The 18,792-nt window shown below is 42.3% G+C and overlaps 1 protein-coding gene across 3 annotated transcripts in view; it reads right to left on the reverse strand.

The window, feature by feature from the left end:
- Nucleotides 1–18,792, reverse strand: part of Lrrc36 (leucine rich repeat containing 36) — an 86,099-nt gene that overhangs the window by 9,958 nt on the left and 57,349 nt on the right. For all 3 annotated transcript variants that reach the window (XM_045140053.1, XM_045140045.1, XM_045140061.1), the window contains exons 10-12: nucleotides 11,654–11,819; nucleotides 7,227–7,372; nucleotides 6,311–6,434 (exon numbers count right to left, since the gene is read on the reverse strand). In XM_045140053.1, the coding sequence (XP_044995988.1) occupies nucleotides 6,311–6,434; nucleotides 7,227–7,372; nucleotides 11,654–11,819 (436 nt within the window). The remainder of the gene's footprint in view (nucleotides 1–6,310; nucleotides 6,435–7,226; nucleotides 7,373–11,653; nucleotides 11,820–18,792) is intronic.

An 18,792-nucleotide genomic window follows, 5' to 3' on the forward strand; every position in this document is an offset into this window, starting at 1 on the left:
AACATCTAAAAAAGTATTCTACATCCTTAGCCATCAGAGGAAAGCAGATTAAAACTACTTTGAGATTCCACCTCACTCCTGTCAGATTGGCTACCATCAAGAAAACAAATGACCATAAATGCTGGTGAGGATATGGAAAAAGAGGAACCCTTCTACACTGTTGGTGGGGATACAATCTGGTATAGCCATTGTGGAAATCAGTGTGGAGGTCCCTTAGGCAGCTAAAAATAGATCTACCATATGACCCAGCTATAGCACTCCTAAGCATATATCCTAAGGACTTGTCTCACTACCTTAGAGATACTTGCTCAACCATGTTTATTGCTGCTCAATTCACAATAGCTAGAAAATGGAACCAGCCTAGATGTCCGTTAACTGATGAGTGGATAATGAAGATGTGGCACATTTATACAATGGAGTTCTACTCAGCAGTAAAAATGAAATTATGAAATTTTCAGGGAAACAGATGGATCTGGAAAGGATTATATATAGTGAGATAACCCAGGCCCAGAAAGCCAAATGCCACATGTTCTCTCTCATATGTGGATCCTAGCTACAAATGATTGGACTTCTATGTCAGTTGGAATAAAAATTGCAGAGCCAGGTGTGGTGGCACACACCTTTAATTCAAGCATTTGGGAGGCACAGGGAAGAGGATCACCATGAGTTTGAGGCCACCCTGAGACTACACAGTGAATTCCAGGTCAGCTTGGGCTAGATCAAGACCTTGCCTTGAAAAACAACAACAACAACAAAAAACCTCAAAAATTAAAAAAAACAAAAAAACACCTCGGTAGCAAATGCCAGTAAGCTAGAAAAGGGATAAAAGGAATAGAAAGGGAGGGAGGATGGGGCAGGGGAGTTAAGAGGATAGTATTGTATATATGTAAGTACAAGAACAAAAAGGCCTAAGTGAGGTCAGGGGAAGAGCATAAGTAAAGGAAATATGGGGAGAGAGCTAATCAAAATCTAAGCAGGTATGAATAAGTCATATGGAAACCTACTTTGTTTTGGACAATGGCACATCCAGAATCCATAGATTGTTACTAGAAAATTTTCAGTGCCAGGGATTGGATACCTTCCAGTGAGTTGTTGGCCATGGAGGTCCCTGATGACCCCTGTGGTAGTTTGAATAGATGGCCCCCAATATATTCAGTGTTTTATTACTTTCTAGTTTGGACCTGCACCACCTGGAGGCGGTGTCACTGGGTGGATCTTAAGGTGTGGTGGTGGGTTTCAGATTTCAGTCTAAAGATATACAAAGTATGCCTAGCAGGAGTTCCTGAAGTGTGCTGTGTGGCTTTTGGCTTTTGGCTTGTGCTTCTCTCTCTCTCTGTTTGGCTCTGTGAAGGGTGGCCAGCTTCTTCTGCCATTTATGGAACTTCCCCCGGATCTGTAAGCTTCAATAAATATCCCTTCCTCCATAACGGTGCCTGGTCTGGAAGTTCATCTCAGTGAACCTGAAGCTGTCTGCTACAGAACTTGGTACTAAGGAGTGGACAGAGATGAACCTGACCATGTGGATGGTGATCTTTTGGAACCTTTGTTTTGCAGGAATAGGCATGGACTTGGTGCTTGCAACTGAAGATGTCTTCTGGAGTGGTACGCCAAGTTTTTTGGACTATTCTGATGAGAGTCTGAGAATGCTAAGTGCAGACAGCATTGAACTTTGAGGTTTGGCTTATGAGCTTTCTAAGGGGAAGGAAAGACTGCAGAGGACTTTGTTGGAACTGGGCTACTGGCATAAGGGCTGGCTGCGTCCTGCTGCCCAGGCCCAGAGAGTTTGATCAAGGTTAAACTTGTAATGGACTGATGTGCTTGGCTAGAGATATTAGACTGAGAGATTTAAGATTTTAAGCTGGAAAACTTTAAGCAAGTTAAATTTACTGGCACAGAGACTGGCTTTAGATTACTAAAGCTGCTATTGTCAAACACATTAGCAATCTTAATGGAAGATGGTCCAATTGCTTTACCATGGAAAGGATGCCTGAGGAAAGACTATCATAGAAATGCAAACACTTTCAGAAAGAGTTGACTGGAGAAGGAACCTGCTTTTCAAGGTTATTGTATATTTTGTCTGTGAATCAAGAATATGGCTGTATCCTGCATACCTGGTATTGGTTTAAGAGCCTTTGGAAAATGTGAGGAGTGGTCATGAATTGTACATGGTTCCAGGAGCTGCTGCTGAGATGTAGCATGAGGCAGGGCATGATGCCCTGATAGGCTAGAAGAGCCTTTAGAAGATGGACCGTGGTTTGCATGAAGACCTGAGGATGTTTTGGATATACCAGTACTATGCAAGGGCTACCATAGAGTGCACTGATGCCCTGGGATGGAAGTGTTCCCTGGCTACTCTGCCCAGCTGGAGGGGCAGAATTGGAAAATCTGGAGACTGTCAGTCTTTGGTTGTATTGGACTTGAACTGCAGAAGTTTGATGTTTGTTTGATGGTGGTTGAGTTTGCATTGTTTTAGTCTTTCCTTGCTATGCCTTATACCAGTTGAAAATGTTTCCTTTGTGCCTTTATAAAGAAATGTTTAACTTATTTGGTTTTACAGGTCTTAATATCTTAAATTGGTCAAGACTGTGGGGACCTTTGAAATTGAACTGAGTACAATTTACAATGTGTGATGGTTATAAATCTGTTGGTGGCCAGGGGCCGAATGTGGTAGTTTGAATAGATGGCCCCCAAAATATTCAGTGTTTTATTACTTTCTAGTTTGGACCTTACCACCTGGAGGCGGTGTCACTGGGTGGATCTTAAGGTGTGGTGGTGGGTTTCAGATTTCAGTCTAAAGATATACAAAGTGTGCCTAGCAGGAGTTCCTGAAGTGTGCTGTGTGGCTTTTGGCTTTTGGCTTGTGCTTCTCTCTCTCTCTCTGCTTGGCCCTGTAAAGGCAAGCCAGCTTCTTCTGCCACTTATGGAACTTCCCCTGGATCTGTAAGCTTCAATAAATATCCCTTCCTCCATAATGGTGCCTGGTCTGGAAGTTCATCTCAGTGAACCTCAAGCTGTCTGCTACAATCCTAAAACAATACAGGCCATTGCCGAGGCTCTTGGTTTCCCACCAGGAATAGATGGTAAGTCCCTATTGCTGAAGACTCCACATGTACTGCAAGGTCACTGAGAAATAAATCCTGTTGAAGCTGAGCTGAAAACCTCCTCCGTATAGACAAGCTGATAGAAAGCTAGGGAAAGCTATGCTGCATATACTTCCATTGGAGAAACAAAAATCATCAGTGGAGATAAACAACAGTGGACACTGTAGGCCTTAAATTTAGCCAGCCAGGCCAAATGAGCCAATGGGTGCTATAGTGGCATGCCTGTTATGGGAGAAACCAATCAGTCTCTAATTGGACTACAGGCCTGCTACATGGAAGGGAATATATCCCTGATACTGAAAACTTATGATGGGGGAAGTCATAAAGTCCAGGGGTGTAATGTCTGCTGGTATCTGGCTAAATGTATATACTATGCTCACCAAACTGTCCAGTAAGCACTTCTCTTAATGTTCATACCCATGTATTAATGCTACTTTCACTTTTGGTTAGAAAAGCTTCCCTTTTCAGATGGTGGTGATCTTGGGGTGACTCAGAAGGCATCATAGTGCTGAGATGGAGTGACAGAGGAGTGCTCAAGACTGAAATATTTCAATAACACCTTCCAAGGCTCAGTGTCCATTGTGGAAGAGGTGGCGGAAAGAAGGTAAGAGCCACAAAAAGGGTAGGACTCCTTACAATGTGCTCTTCCAGACACAAAATGTCCTGGATATCCATGACCTTACAGTACCTGATACTACCTATATAAGACCATCGTAATAGTAGGAAAAGATGATGCCATCAAAATAAAAGAGACTGGTTGAGAGGGGGAAGATGGAGATTGGAGTTTCAAAGGGAAAAGTTGGGGGAGGGAATTATCATGGTTTATTGTATATAATTATGGAAGTTGTCAATAAAAGTAAGTAAATAGTGAAAAATGTCTGTTCTGTTAAATTATTAACATTGCAGGCTGGGGAGATAGCTCAATAGATAAAGCACTTGCCTTACAAGCTTGAGGACCCGACTTTTAGCTCCAGTGCTCATGTAAATGCAGGTGTGGTGGCATGCACCTATAATCTCAGTGTTGAGGAGGTGGAGACAGGTAGATTCCTGAATCTCACTGGCCAGCTAGTCTAGTCTAATTAGGAAGCTCCAGGCTTAAAAAGAGTTGGACAGCGTGCAGAAGATGATACCCAAGGTTGTGCATGTGCGTATACATGTACTGGTACACACATGTATGCCCATATACAAACAAACATGTATGTATGTGTGTGTGTACCATACACACAAAGAATAATAAAAATAACTTAATAACATTAGGATGTATAAACTAGGTCTGTGGGCTAGAGAGATGACTTAGCAGTTAAGGCACTTGTCTGTGAAGCCAAAGGACCCAGGTTCAATTTCCTAGGGCCCATGTAAGCCAGATGCACAAGGTGGTGCATGCATCCGGAGTTTGTTTGCAGTGGCTAGAAGCCTTGGCATGTCCATTCTCTCTCCCTCTCTCTCTCTCTGCCTCTTTCTCTTTCCCTCTCTCTCTCAAATAAAAATAAATTTTTAAAAAATAAATGAGCCTTTAATCCCAGCACTTGGGAGGCAGAGGTAGGAGGATGGCTGAGTTTGAGGTCATCCTGAGACTACATAGTGAATTTCAGAAGAGCCTGAGCTACTGTGAGACCCTACCTCAGAAAACAAAACAAAACAAATAAACAACAAAAAAGAGATTCTGCCTCAATAAATAAATAAAATAAATACACTAGGTCTGTGATTGCCTTGGGTGCAATTCATGAGGGAATGTTCTGGAGTAATAGAAATGTTCTGCATTTTCTTTCTTTCTTTCTTTCTTTTTTTCTTTCTTTCTTTCTTTCTTTTTCCTTCCTTCCTTCCTTCCTTCCTTCCTTCCTTCCTTCCTTCCTTCCTTCCTTTCTTTCTTTCGTTCTTCTTTTCTTTCCTTCTTTCTTTTTTTCAGTTTCTTGAGGTTGGGCATGCTCTAGTCCAGGCTGATCTGGATTCACTATGTAGTCTCAGGGTGGCCTCAAACAGTGATCTTCCTACCCCCTGTCTTCCAAGTGCTGGGATTAAAGGCGTATACCTGGCCTGCATTTTCTTTTCTTTTCTGTTGTATTTTTTAATTTTTTTGTTTATTTATTTACTTGAGAGTGACAGACATAAGAGACAAAGAGGCAGATAGAGAGAGAATGGGAGTGCCAGGGCCTCTAGCCACTGCAAATGAACTCCAGATGCGTGCGCCCCCTTGTGCATCTGGTTAACGTGGGTCCTGGGGAACCGAGCCTTGAACCAGGGTCCTTAGGCTTCACAGGCAAGCACTTAACTGCTAAGCCATCTCTCCAACCCTTCTGTTGTATATTTTTTTCCTATATAGGGGGAGACAGACAGAGAGAGAGGGAGGGAGAGAATTGGCATGCCAGGGTCTCCAGTTATTGCAGTCAAACTCCAGATGTGTGTACCATCTTGTGCTCATATGTGACCTTGCGTCACCTTGTGCATCTGGCTTCCATGGGATCTGGAGAGTCAAACATGGTTCACAGGCAAGTGCCTTAACTGCTAAGCCATCTCTCTAGTCCTCCTTTTCTTTTGTTTGAGGCAGGGTCTCATTCTAGACCAGGCTGGCCTCAAACTTACATCTTCCTACCTCAAGCCTCCTGAATGCTGGGATTAAAGGTGTGAGCCTGTATTTTCATCAGGATCAAACTTAAGATGAGGTCATTTTGTTGTATCTAAATTATATTTTAAAAATCAGGACATCATTTTAAATTTCAAGTTGAATATTTATGAGATGGAAACAAATTTGAAAAAAAAATGGAAATACTAGTGGTAGTCATTGGTGGGTCATGGAGCTACACTTTTTCAAAAGTCCTATGGGGAACATTTCTATGAATATAATCATGAAAATCAGTGTCATTTTATGAATAACATTCAAACACGTTTTATGCTGACAACATGTGGTAGCTCAGTCATGGGCATTACACCTCTCTGAAGCAAGGCTGGGGATGTAGCTCAGTGGTAGAGCATTTGCCCAGCATGCACAAGACCTTGAGTTGGATCCCAGCACCATAAAAATGAATGGATGAGTGAACAAATGAATAATTCCCGGAAGCAATATTATCATTTCCATTAATTCCCAAGGGAAAATAATGGTCAAAGCAAGCCAAAGGCAGCACAAGAACTTTGGCTGGTGAGGTGGATTGAACAGGTCACTTCTAGACAAACAGTTACCTGGGAAAGTCCCACACAAGGATTCCCTAACTTACTGTGTGGGTGGGGTGGGTGCCCAGTCACATTTGAGGTGGCAGCACTTCCCTGCATCTGCTGGATTTTTTCTGATAAAATGAGGTTTTCCTCCAGCACTCTGACCAGTTTTTGCTTCAAATTTTCCTGTAGATCAGAAAACAGTACACCCACAAGTTAAGAACCTGAAATACCAAGGAATGCTTCAGAGGACTAAAAGAATCTTCTCTAGCGATAACTGAATGGAAGTCAGTAACTGTGATTTTCACTAGAGTTGTAATTCATGGGTCCACAGAGCTCACTGCAGCAAACAAGTTTACCGTACGAGTCTTAGTCTTTCTTATGGGTTATCCATGACTTTGGCTGAGCAGCAGTGCTTCTGACAAGTAGCTAGCATTGTGAGTCAGCTATCTAAAAGTTACTAGGACTGAACATAATATCTGAAAATTCTGTGATGTTAGGAAAAGACAGAATCACTTGCGCATGAGTTCCTTCTTCCTCTACTAGAGCCAGCAACCAGATGCTTAAACATGGTCCCTGGGTCTATGCACTCGGCTCCATCAGAAGCAAGGAAAGACTAACGCAGAGACATTTGCCTTCCCTCCCTTGACCACATCATATCATCTTCAACAATATGATCCTAAACATTTCCACTCTAGGTTTTGACTGTTTTTTTTTTCCCCCCTTCCCCTTCCAAGTATTTCTTTAGGATTTGTGGATTTGGGCTAGGAAGCAGTCAGCCCTGACAAACCTCCACACTGTTCTTATCCTAACAAGTTTTGTTCTTGATTTGTCCAGCCTGACCTTTTCATATTTTGTGTGGGAAGTATCTAAGGTGCTCGTGTTGGTGATAGTCTTTAGAACCCAGAGCTACTGCAGTTCTGCCCTGCACTTGTCTAGTAAAGAAAGAGAAATGGGGGAGGGGAGACAGGGACATACCACGTCATTAGGGACAGGCTGCCCAGCCTCCTTCAGTTCATTCTCCCTCCGGTGGAAGGCTTTTGCCCGGTCTTCAGGTTGTGAGGGACACCACTGCTGAGGAGGAGCAGGGACGACCAAAGACAGAAGCAAATCTCTGGCAGGACCTGCCAAAAATTCAAGTTGGGTGCAATCTTGAAAACGAAAGCACAGAATTCCAAGTCAACAGCTAGTAGTTCCATAACTTACCTGCCTCCTTTTGACATGAATTCAGTAAATGGCTCTAAGAAGTGCTTTATGGAGAAAATTATACCCCATATCCTTTGTGGAAAATCAGCCACAACCGTCCCTGCATGAATTAGTCTCAAGTCACTGCTTAGTGGTTGCAGGGGAAATTTTCTACAAATTGGAAGCAGGAGGTCAAAATGGGAAGGAAAATAATTTGGACATGATTTCTTCTCCTGTATTTCTTCCCTTAGATGCCTGCCCATCCCCCCCCCCCGCCCCCAAGGTAGGGTCCTGGCAACCTTTAGGCTTTTTTTTTTTTTGAGGTAGTGTCTCACTCCAGCCCAAGCTGACCTGGAATTCACTATGGTAGTCTCAGAGTGGCCTTGAACTCATGGCAATCCACCTACTTCTGCTTTTTAAGTGCTGGGATTAAAGGTATGCACCACCATGCTTGGCCCTTTAAAATTTTTTAAGTTTATTTATTAGAGAGAGAGAGAGAATAGGCATGCTAGGGCTCTAGCCACTGCAAACAAACTCCAGATGCATGTGCCACCTTATGTATCTGGCTTATGTGGGCTCTAGGGAATTGAACCTGGGTCCTGAGGCTTTGCAGACAAGCACCATAACTGCTAAGCCATCTCTCCAGCCCCCTTTAAATTTTTGTAATTAAAAATTATGTTTTGAGCCAGGCATGGTGGCACATGCCTTTAATCCCAGAACTTGGTAGGCAGAGGTGAGAAGATCTCTGTGAATTTGAGGCCACCCTGAGACTACATAGTGAATTCCAGGTCAGCCTGGGCTAGAGTGAGACCCTACCTCGACAAACAAAAAACAAAGCAAACAAAATTACTTTTGGTGGGCTGGAGAGATGACTCAAGAGGTTAAGGCACTTGCCTGAAAAGCTTAGTGACCTGGGTTCAATTACCCAGTACCCATGTAAAGTCAGATGCACAAGGAGGCGCATGTATCTGGAGTTCGTTTGTAATGGCCAGAGGTCCTGGCATACCCATTCTCTTTTTTCTGCTTGTGAATAAATAAATAAAATTGAAAAATTGGTCTGGTGTGGTGACCACATGCCTTTAATCCCAGTACTTTTTTTTTTTTTTTTTTTTAAATCATAGCACTCTTAAGGCAGAGGTAGGAGGATCACTGTGAGCTTGAGGTCACCCTGAGACTACATAGTGAATTCCATCCAGGTCAGCCTGGGCTAGAGCAAGACCTTACCTTGAAAAACCACAGAAAAAAAATTAAAAATTATTTTGGGGGCTTGAGAGATGGCTCAGAAGTTAAGGTGCTTGCCTGCAAAACCCAACAACAGGAGTTTGATTTCCTAGTACCCATATATAGCCAGGTGCACAAGGTGGTACATGCATCTTGAGTTTGTTTGCAGTGGCTATAGGCCTTGGCACACCCATTCTCTCTGTTTATCTCTATGTGCTTCTTTCTGTGTCTGAAATAAACAAATAAAATATTTAAAGCCTTTCTTTCTTTTTTTGAGGTAGGGTCTCACTCTAGCCCAGGCTGACCTGGAATTCACTATGGAGTCTCAGGGTGGCCTTAAACATGTGGTGATCATCCTACCTCTGCCTCCTGAGTGCTGGGATTAAAGACATGCACCACCATAACCAGCTAAAACACACACACACACACACACACACACACACACACACACACGCACACATATATATATTTTTTTTTTGAGGTAGGGTCTCACTCCAGCCCAGGTGGACCTGGAATTCACTATGGAGTCTCAGGGTGGCCTTCGAACTCACGGTGATCCGCCTACCTCTGCCTCCCGAGTGCTGGGATTAAAGGCATGCACCACCACACCAGGCTCTAAAACATATTTTTAAAATATTTATTTATTTTATTTATTTATCAGAGAGAGAGAGAGTGAGCAAGTGAGCCAGGAACTCTAGCTACTGCAAATGAACTCTAGATGCATGTGCCACCATGTACATCTGGTTTATGTGGGACCTGGAGAATCAAACCTGGATCCTTATCATAGGCAAGCACCTTAACCACTAAGCCGTCTCTCTGGCCCTAACACATATTTTTTTTAAAAAAAAATGAAAAAAAAATAGCCAGGCATGGTGGCGCATACCTTTAATCCAGCACTTGGGAGGCAGAGATAGGAGGGTTGCTGTGAGTTCAAAGCCACCCTGAGACTCCATAGTGAATTCCAGGTCAGCCTGGGCTACAGTGAGACCCTACCTCATAAAACAAAAGAAAAAAGAAAAAAAAATATTTTTGACCAGGCATGGTGATGCACAACCTTAACCCTAGCACTCGGGAGACAGAGGTAGGAGGATCGCCGTGAGTTCGAGGCCATCCTGAGACTCCATAGTGAATTCCAGGTCCGCCTGGGCTGGAGTGAGACTCTACCTTGAAAAAACAAAACAAAAAAAGCTTTTTTTGCAGTGCTAGAATGAATCCAGGGTAGTGTGCAAGCTAGGCAGGCATTCTACCACTGAACTATACCCTCAGCCTTTAATATTAAAAGTTTTTTTTAATTAACTATGGAATACTTAATATGGAAGCCTTTAATGTTTTTTATTTTTATTTATTTGTGTGTGTGAGAGAGAATGAATGCACCAGGGCCCATTCTCCCAGCTGGGCAGAGAGGGAGACTTACCAGAACATGGAGGTTTAGAAGTGATGAATGGAGGAGCCCAGAGTGGGCTTAATTTTTTTTTTTTGAGACAAGGTATCATGTAGTCCCAGTTGGCCTCAAACTCATTATGCAGCCTAGGATGACCTTGAACTCTTGATCATCCTGCCTCTACCTCACAAGTGCTGGGATTACAGGTTAGTGCCGCCACAACCTGTTTGTGTGGTGCTAGGAATTAAATACAGTGTCTCATACAGCTAGGCAAGCATGTGGCTCTACCAACTGAGCCACATCCTCAGCCCCAAGTTTCTAGTTTTCACTTAAAGTTTTACTAACAAGTAAAAGTTTTTTGAATTCTTCCTCCATTAAACAACAAACAACATATGGAGCCAATATCTGTTAAACTGTTTCTCTTCATGTTTCTAAAATAGAATCTCTTAAATGAGTCCAGGTCATTTATTCATTTGAGTTTTTCAAATCATCATAAAATTTCAGAGTTGTTTCAGAACTCAGCTTACCCAACTTAATTTCTGTTGTATTTATTACTATCACCTCTAAAAGATCACAAAGTCTTTTGTAATTATTAGCATAATTACTCTACTATACATATCTGACCGTTATATGTGCTACCTAAGACTCCCACATGCACACACACATAGGAGGAACAAAACAATTGGAAAAATTGCTTATTAAAAAAAAAGGTGCCAGACGAGGTGGTACATGCCTTTAATCCCAGCACTTGGGAGGCAGAGGTAGGAGGATCGTCATGAGTTCGAGGCCACCCTGAGACTACAGAGTGAATTCCAGGTCAGCCTGGGCTAGAGTGAGACCCACTACCTTGAAAAATCAACAACAACAACAACAAAAATCAGGGGCTACAGAGATGGCTCAGCAGTGAAGGTGCTTGCCCATAAAGCCTAAAGACCTGAGTTCTATTCTCCAGTATCCACATAAGAGCCAGACACACCAATTTTGTTTGCAGCAGCTAGAGACCCTGACCACCCATTCTCTCTCTCTCTCTCTTTCTCTCTTATCTCTCTGTGCCAGGCATGGTGGCACATATCTTCAATCCCAGTATTTGGGAGGCCAAAGTAGGAGGATTGCTGTGAGCTTGAGGCTAGCCCAAGACTACAGTGATTTCCAGGTCTAGCCTGGGCTACACCGAGACACTACCTTGAAAAACAAAAACAAAAACAAAACAATAACAAAAAGATGTTTATATTTATAGAAGTTGTCAATAAAAAAGTTTAAATAGCCAGGTGTGGTGGTACATACCTTCAATTATAGCACTTGAGAGGCAGAGGTAGGAGGATCACCATGAGTTTGAGGCCACCCTGAGACTACATAGTGAATTCCAGGTCAGCCTGAGTTAGAGGGAGACATTACCTCAGAAAACCAAAATAAATAAATAAATAAATAATAATAAAATTAATTAAATGGGAAGAAGGATGTGAGCAAATTGAAGATTTGCTAACTATGATGTTTCTGGGAAAATTTGATAAATGCTACACCAGTTTTTTTTGCTGAAGAGACTAGGCGGTGATTAGCAGAGTACCAGGCAGAAGCAAGTCCTAGCCCTCCCCCAAGCATACAGAATGCAGGTACTCACCAAGAAACTTCTTGTTGAAGAGGAGGGAGCCAGAGCCATTCCAATGTTTATCCACAAGCTCCAGCAGCTGTCTGAGGACAGTGGCCACATGGGGGGTTCTGGCAGAGATCGGAGGACTGTGGTTTCCTGGCAAACCATGCAAACTGCCCAAGTCACTAGAGAGAGGCTCAAGAAAAAAAAAGCCCCAACCATTTGTGTCATTCTTACACAATAAGGGAAGTAAGAGTCCAGACATTTAAAGCACCTATCATTTTTTCTCAGGGCAGGGTCTCGTTCTAACCCAGGCTGTCCTGGTACTCACTTTGCAGTCCCAGGTTGGCCTTGAACTCACAGCAATACTCTTACCTCTGCCTCCTGAACTTTCCTTTTTCTGGAAAGCACTACTTTTTTTTTGAGTAAGTTAAGTTTCATCTTTCAATTTAGAGCCAACACATAAGCTATTCAAGGATAATTTCATGTTTTGGCTTTCTTTTTTAAAAAAATTTTTTTTTCGTTTTTTTGAGGTAGGGTCTCACTCTAGGTCAGGCTGACCTGGAATTCACTATGTAGCCCTTAAACTCATGGTGATCCTCCTACCTCTGCCTCCCAAGTGCTGGGATTAACAGTGTATGCCACCATGCCAGGCATCTTTCTTTTTTTGATGGTGCTGGAGATCACGCCCAGGACTTTGTACATGCTAGCCAAGTGCTCTATCACTGAGCTATAACCCCAATCTCTCAAGGACAATTTCAAAAGTACAAGTAGCTTCTATAAAAATTTCCTTTTAAAAATTATTTATTTATTTGAGAGAGAGAGAAAGAAAGAGGCAGATAGAGATGAGAGACAGAATGGGGACACCAGGCCTTCTAGCCACTGCAGATGAACTCCAGATGCATGCTCTCCCTTGTGCATCCGTCTTACGTGGGTCCTGGGTAATTGAACTAGGGTCCTTATGCATTATAGGTAAATGTCTTAACCACTAAGCCATCTCTCTGGCCCTCTATCATAATTTTTTATAAAGGTTTTCAGAATATATTAGCAATAAAAATGTGTCCTTTAATACCAACCTGTATGATTTAATGTGTTATGTAATATGAAAAAGTTAAACTGCAGAATTTAAAAAGTGCTATATATGACAAAATTGGGAGTAATTTAATAAGGAATTATAATTCATATGCTTCTATTTAATATGTTATAGACATAAATATCCTATAACATTTTAACCACTATAGGTTATATAATATTGTTGGATTAAGTACTAAAGATAGTTTTAAAAAATATTTATTTATTTATTTATCTCACTCTAGCCCAGGCTGACCTGGAATTCACTATGTAGTCTCAGGGTGGCCTTGAACTCATGGCGATCCACCTACTTCTGCCTCCCAAGTGCTGGGATTAAAGGTGTGCACCACCACGCCAGGCTTTATTTATTTTATTTTATTTTTGGTGTTTCGAGGTAGGGTCTCACTCTGGTCCAAGCTGACCTGGAATTAACTATGTAGTCTCAGGGTGGCCTCGAACTCACAGCGATCCTCCTACCTCTGTGTCCAAGTGCTGGGATTAAAGACGTGTGCCACCATGCCTGGTACTTTGTTTTTTGAATGAGAAGCAGATAAGAGACAGAGAGAGAGAGAGAGAGAATAGACATGCCAGGGCCTCTAGTCACTGCAAATGAACTCCAGATGCATGCACCACCTTGTGTATCTGGCTTACGTGGGTGCTGGGGAATTGAACCTGGGTCCTTAGGCTTTGCAGGCAAGTGTCTTAACTGTTAAGCCATCTATCCAGCCTCATAAAGATATTTTTTATTTAATAAGAATGATATCTACCTACTGGGTGTGGTGACACATGCCTTTAATCCCAGCACTTGGGAAGCAGAGGTAGGACTACATAGTGAATTCCAGGCCAGGTTGGGCTAAATGGAGACCTTACCTTGAAAAACCAAAAAAAAAAAAAAAACAACAAAAAACAAAAAACTACCTATTTACAGATAGAGCTGTATATTAAAATTCACAATTGTTTTTATTCATTTAACCTGATATTTATAATTTATGTAATTGTATATTTTATTGTACAAATTTATCTACTACATTTTTTTTTTTTTGCTTTTTGAGGTAGGGCTTAGCTCTAGCCCAGTCTAACCTGGAATTTACTATGTAGTCTCATCCTGGCCTTGAACTCACAGTGATCCTCCTACCTCTGCCTCCCAAATGCTGGGATTAAAAGCATGTGCAACCACACCCAGCTTTTATTACTCTCTTCTATTGACTCTTGTAGGTTAAAGAAAAATACAGGCTGGGTATATAGTTTAGTGGTAGAGTGCTTGCTTAGCATATGCAAGTCTCTGGGTTCCATTCCTGGCATCACACACACACACATACACACACACACACACAAGATCTGATATAAATTAGAAACAGCCAAATTATTTCTCAATTTTTGGCGCTTCTAATGAAAAAAAAAAAAAAAACCTAGGGATGATTAATTAGCTAATGAAACACAATACCCAAGATAGTGACACTTATGAGTTAAGTCACATGTGTGGTCTATGATTGATAGGGAAAGGCATTACAAATGGGATAAACATTTATTCAATAAATCTGTACTATTGATCATATGTTCTGAGAATACTGAACAAGGACTATGGACCTATGAATACAATAGAATCCTTTAGGAAGTTAACCTGATTGGGGGTGAAGCTGTAGAAAAATCAGTCTGATCACACCACAAGTCTAATTTACAAAAATTTGTCAAAGATGAATATTCACTGTCATTAGTCTTCTTTCTTTAAAATTTTTTTTGTTCATTTTTTATTTGTTTATTTGAGAGTGACAGACAGAGCGAGAAAGGCAGATAGATAGAGAGAGAGAGAGAGAGAATGGGCATGCCAGGGCCTCCAGCCACTGCAAACGAACTCCAGATGCATGTACCCCCTTGTGCATCTGGCTAATGTGGGTCCTGGGTAATCGAGCCTCGAACTGGGGTCCTTAGGCTTCACAGGCAAACGCTTAACCGCTACGCCATCTCTCCAGCCCACATTCATTTTCTTTTTGATTACAGACATGTGCCGCCACCAGTTTAACATTGGTCTTCTATGGATTGTAAATTTTAAATATTTTATTTATTTATTTGAGAGAGAGGCAGATAGAATGGGCATGGCAGGGCTTCTAGCCACTGCAAACAAATGCCAGACACATGTGCCATCTTATGCATCCGGCTTTATGTGGGTACCAGGGAATTGAACCTGGGTCCTTTGGCTTTGCAGGCAAGTGCCTTAACTGCTAAGCTATCTTTCTAGCCCTGTGGATTGTGATTTTGTATGTATGTCATGGAGCATCTTGGAAACATATATATGCCCTTTATCACTTAGATTTATCACAGTCTGGGGAGAGTTAGAATAATTTTTTGTTGTTATTTTATTTATTTTAGAGCGACAGAGAAAGAGACAGAGAGAGAGAGAGAGAGAGAGAGAATGGGCGCGTCAGGGCCTCCAGCCACTGCAAACAAACTCCAGACGCATGCCCTCCCTTGTGCATCTGGCTAACGTGGGTCCTGGGGAATCGAGCCTCAAACCGGGGTCCTTCCTTAGGCTTCACAGGCAAGCGCTTAACCTCTAAGCCATCTCTCCAGCCCGAGTTAGAATAATTTTTATAAGCTTTCAGATAATTCTGTTATTTTTCATGTGTCTTTTTCTAGCAAATTATACTTTATGGCTGATTTAATACAATACCTGCATTAATTTTTACCATTTGCCTATGCCTCAAAAGTCAGTTAGTCAAAATAATTTTTTTTTTTCGAAGTAAGGTTTCACTTTAATCCAGGCTGACCTGGAATTCACTATGTAGTCTCAGGCTGGCCTTGAACTCATGGTGATCCTCCTGCCTCTGCCTCCCAAGGTTAAAGGTGTGCACCACCACATCCAGTGAAAAAAATAAATTTTTTAGGGAGGTGGAGAGATGGTTCAATGGTTAAGGTGCTTGTCTGCAAAGCCAATGACTGGGTCTTGACTCCCCAGTACCCACACAGAGCCAGAGGCACATGCACCTGGAGTTTGAATGCAGTGGCTAGAGGCCCTGGTATGCCCTCTCTCTCTCTCTGCTTGCAAATAAATAAAAAATAAATAAAAAAATAAATAAAATATGGCTTAGTGATTAAGGCGCTTTCCTGTGAAACCTAAGGACCTACGTTCCACTCTTCAGATCCTACTTGCCCACTTTGTGCCAGACGCACAAAGGTGAGGCAAGCACAAGGTCGACCATGCTGACTAGGTGGTGGAAGTGTCTGGAGTTTGATTTCAGTGACTGAGGTCCTGGCACCAATTCTCTCTGTCTGTCTCTAAAAATAAAAAAAAAATTTGAGTCGGGCATGGTGGCGCACGCCTTTAATCCCAGCACTTGGGAGGCAGAGAGGTAGGAGGATCGCCGTGAGTTCAAGGCCACCCTGAGACTGCATAGTGAATTCTAGGTCAGCCTGGGCTACAGTGAGACCCTACCTCAAACAAACAAACAAACAAACAAAAATAAATAAATAAAAATTAAAAAAATTGCCTAGTTTAATTTTGTGCATTGTAGGATTATTGTGGTTCTTTTTAATTTTTTTTTTTTTTTTTTGGTTTTTCGAGGTAGGGTCTCACTCTGGTCCAGGCTGACCTGGAATTAACTCCGTAGTCTCAGGGTGGTCTTGAACTCACGGTGATCCTCCTACCTCTGCCTCCCAAGCTTTTTAATTTTTAATTTAAAAAAAATTTTTTGTTGTTTTTTCGAGGTAGGGTCTCATTCTTGCCCAGGCTGACCTGGAATTCACTATGTAGTCTCAGGGTGGCCTTGAACTCATGGTGATTCCTCTACCTCTACCTCCTGAGTGCTGGGATTAAAGGCATGTACCACTATGCCCAGCTCATTATTATTATTATTATTATTATTATTATTATTATTTGGTTTTTCAAGGTAGGATCTCACTCTAGCTCAGGCTGACCTGGAATTTACTATGTAGTCTCAGGGTGGTCTTGAAATCATGGTGATCCTCCTACCTCTGCCGCCCAAGTGCTGGGATGAAAGGTGTTCACCACCATGCTTTTAAAACATTTTTTTATTGACAACTTCCATAATTATAGACAATAAACCATGATAATTACTTTCTCCCCACTTCCCCTTCACAAGATTGTGGTTTTTATTTATTTTATTTTTTTTTTATTTGAGAGAGAGAGAGGGCAGGGGGGGCAGGGGAGAGAGAACTGGCACGCCAGGGCCTCAGCCACTGCAATTGAATGTCAAATGAATGTGCCACCTAGTGGGCATGTGTGACTTTGCACTTGCTTCACCTTTGTGCGTCTGGCTTATGTGGCATCTGGAGAGTAAAACATGGGTCCTCAGGCTTCACAGGCAAGCACCTTTACTGCTAAACCATCTCTCTAGCCCAAGATTGTGGTTTTAAAAACTATTTTATTTATTTACTTATTTGACAGAGAGAATAAATGAGCATGGTCACGACCATCCAGGGCTTCTTGTGCTGCAAACAAACTCCAGACAAGTGTGTCACTTTGTGTATCTGGCTTCATATGGGTCCTGGGCAATTGAACCTGGGCTGGCTTTGCAAGCCATCATCTTTAACCACTGAGCAATCTCTTCAGCCCTACTGTGGTTTTAAAAAAATACATTTTTGGGCTGGAGAGATGGCTTAGCGGTTAAGCGCTTGCCTGTGATGCCTAAGGACCCCGGTTCGAGGCTCGGTTCCCCAGGTCCCACGTTAGCCAGATGCACAAGGGGGCGCACGCGTCTGGAGTTCGTTTGCAGAGGCTGGAAGCCCTGGCGCGCCCATTCCCTCTCTCTCCCTCTATCTGTCTTTCTCTCTGTGTCTGTCGCTCTCAAATAAATAAATAAGAATAAAAATTAAAAAAAAATACCTTTTTGCAGCCAGGCATGGTGGCACACACCTTTAATCCCAGCACTTGGGAGGCAGGAGTAGGAGGATCACCATGAGTTTGAGGCCACCCTGAGACTCCATAGTGAATTCAGGTCAGCCTGGGCTACAGTGAGATCCTACCTTGAAAAACCAATAAATAAATAAATAAATAATAAATAGTATTTTGAATTTTAATGATATTTCTGGCACACAGATTCAGAAACTCAACAGTATACTTTTGTGTTTGTTTGCTTGTTTTTCGAGGTAGGGTCTCACTCTAGCCCAGGCTGACCTGAATTCACTATGGAGTCTCAGGGTGGCCTTGAACTCATGGTGATCCTTCTACCTCTGCCTCCCGAGTGCTGGGATTAAAGGCGTGTGCCACCACACCTGGCTCTACTTCTTTTAAATTTATACTCAAGGGCTTGAGGAATATAGCTCAGTGGCAGGGCACATGCTTATCCCCAACACCCCTCCCCATCAAAGCAAGTAAAACAGTCTCTTTCTAAGTTAATATTCAAGCAGCCCATTAAAAGCTTTCCATATATAAAGGAAAACAATACCTAACAGGGAAAAAAGAAATGGGAGTTTTTAAAAACTGTTTTTTATTTTTATTTAATTAGAGAGACAGTGAGAAAAACAGGCAGAGAGAGAATGGGCACAGCAGAGCCTTCTCAGCCATTGCAAGCAAACTTCAGACACATGTGCTACCATGTGCAGCTTGGCTTATGTGGGTATTGGGAACTGAGCCTGGGTCCTTGGATTTCACAAGCAAGCACCTTAACCACTAAGGCATGTCTCTAGCCCCAAGAAATGGGAGGTTTTTTTTTTTTCTTTTTTTCCCTCTTTTGTTTGTATTTTTTTAGTGGGAGGGGGAGAGAGAGAGAATTGGAGTGCCTTCAGCCACTGCAATCAAACTCCAGACACATGTGCCACTTTGTGCACATATGAGACCTTGTAAGCTTGTGTCACCTTATGCATCTGGCTTACATGGGATCTGGAGTGTCGAACATGGGTCCTTAGACTTCGCAGGCAAGTGCCTTAACTGCTAAGCAATCTCTCTAGCCCAGAAATGGAAGTTTTAAAGATAGTTCAAAAGGTACATTGAGGGGCTGGAGAGATAGCTTAGTGGTTAAGCGCTTACCTGTGAAGCCTAAGGACCCTGACTCGAGACTCGATCCCCCAGGGCCCACGTAAGCCAGATGCACAAGGTGGTGCATGAATCTGAAGTATGTTTGCAGTGGCTGAAGGGCCTGGCA

The sequence above is a fragment of the Jaculus jaculus genome, chromosome 1, assembly GCF_020740685.1.
Source record: "Jaculus jaculus isolate mJacJac1 chromosome 1, mJacJac1.mat.Y.cur, whole genome shotgun sequence".
In the NCBI taxonomy this organism is placed as follows: domain Eukaryota; kingdom Metazoa; phylum Chordata; class Mammalia; order Rodentia; family Dipodidae; genus Jaculus; species Jaculus jaculus.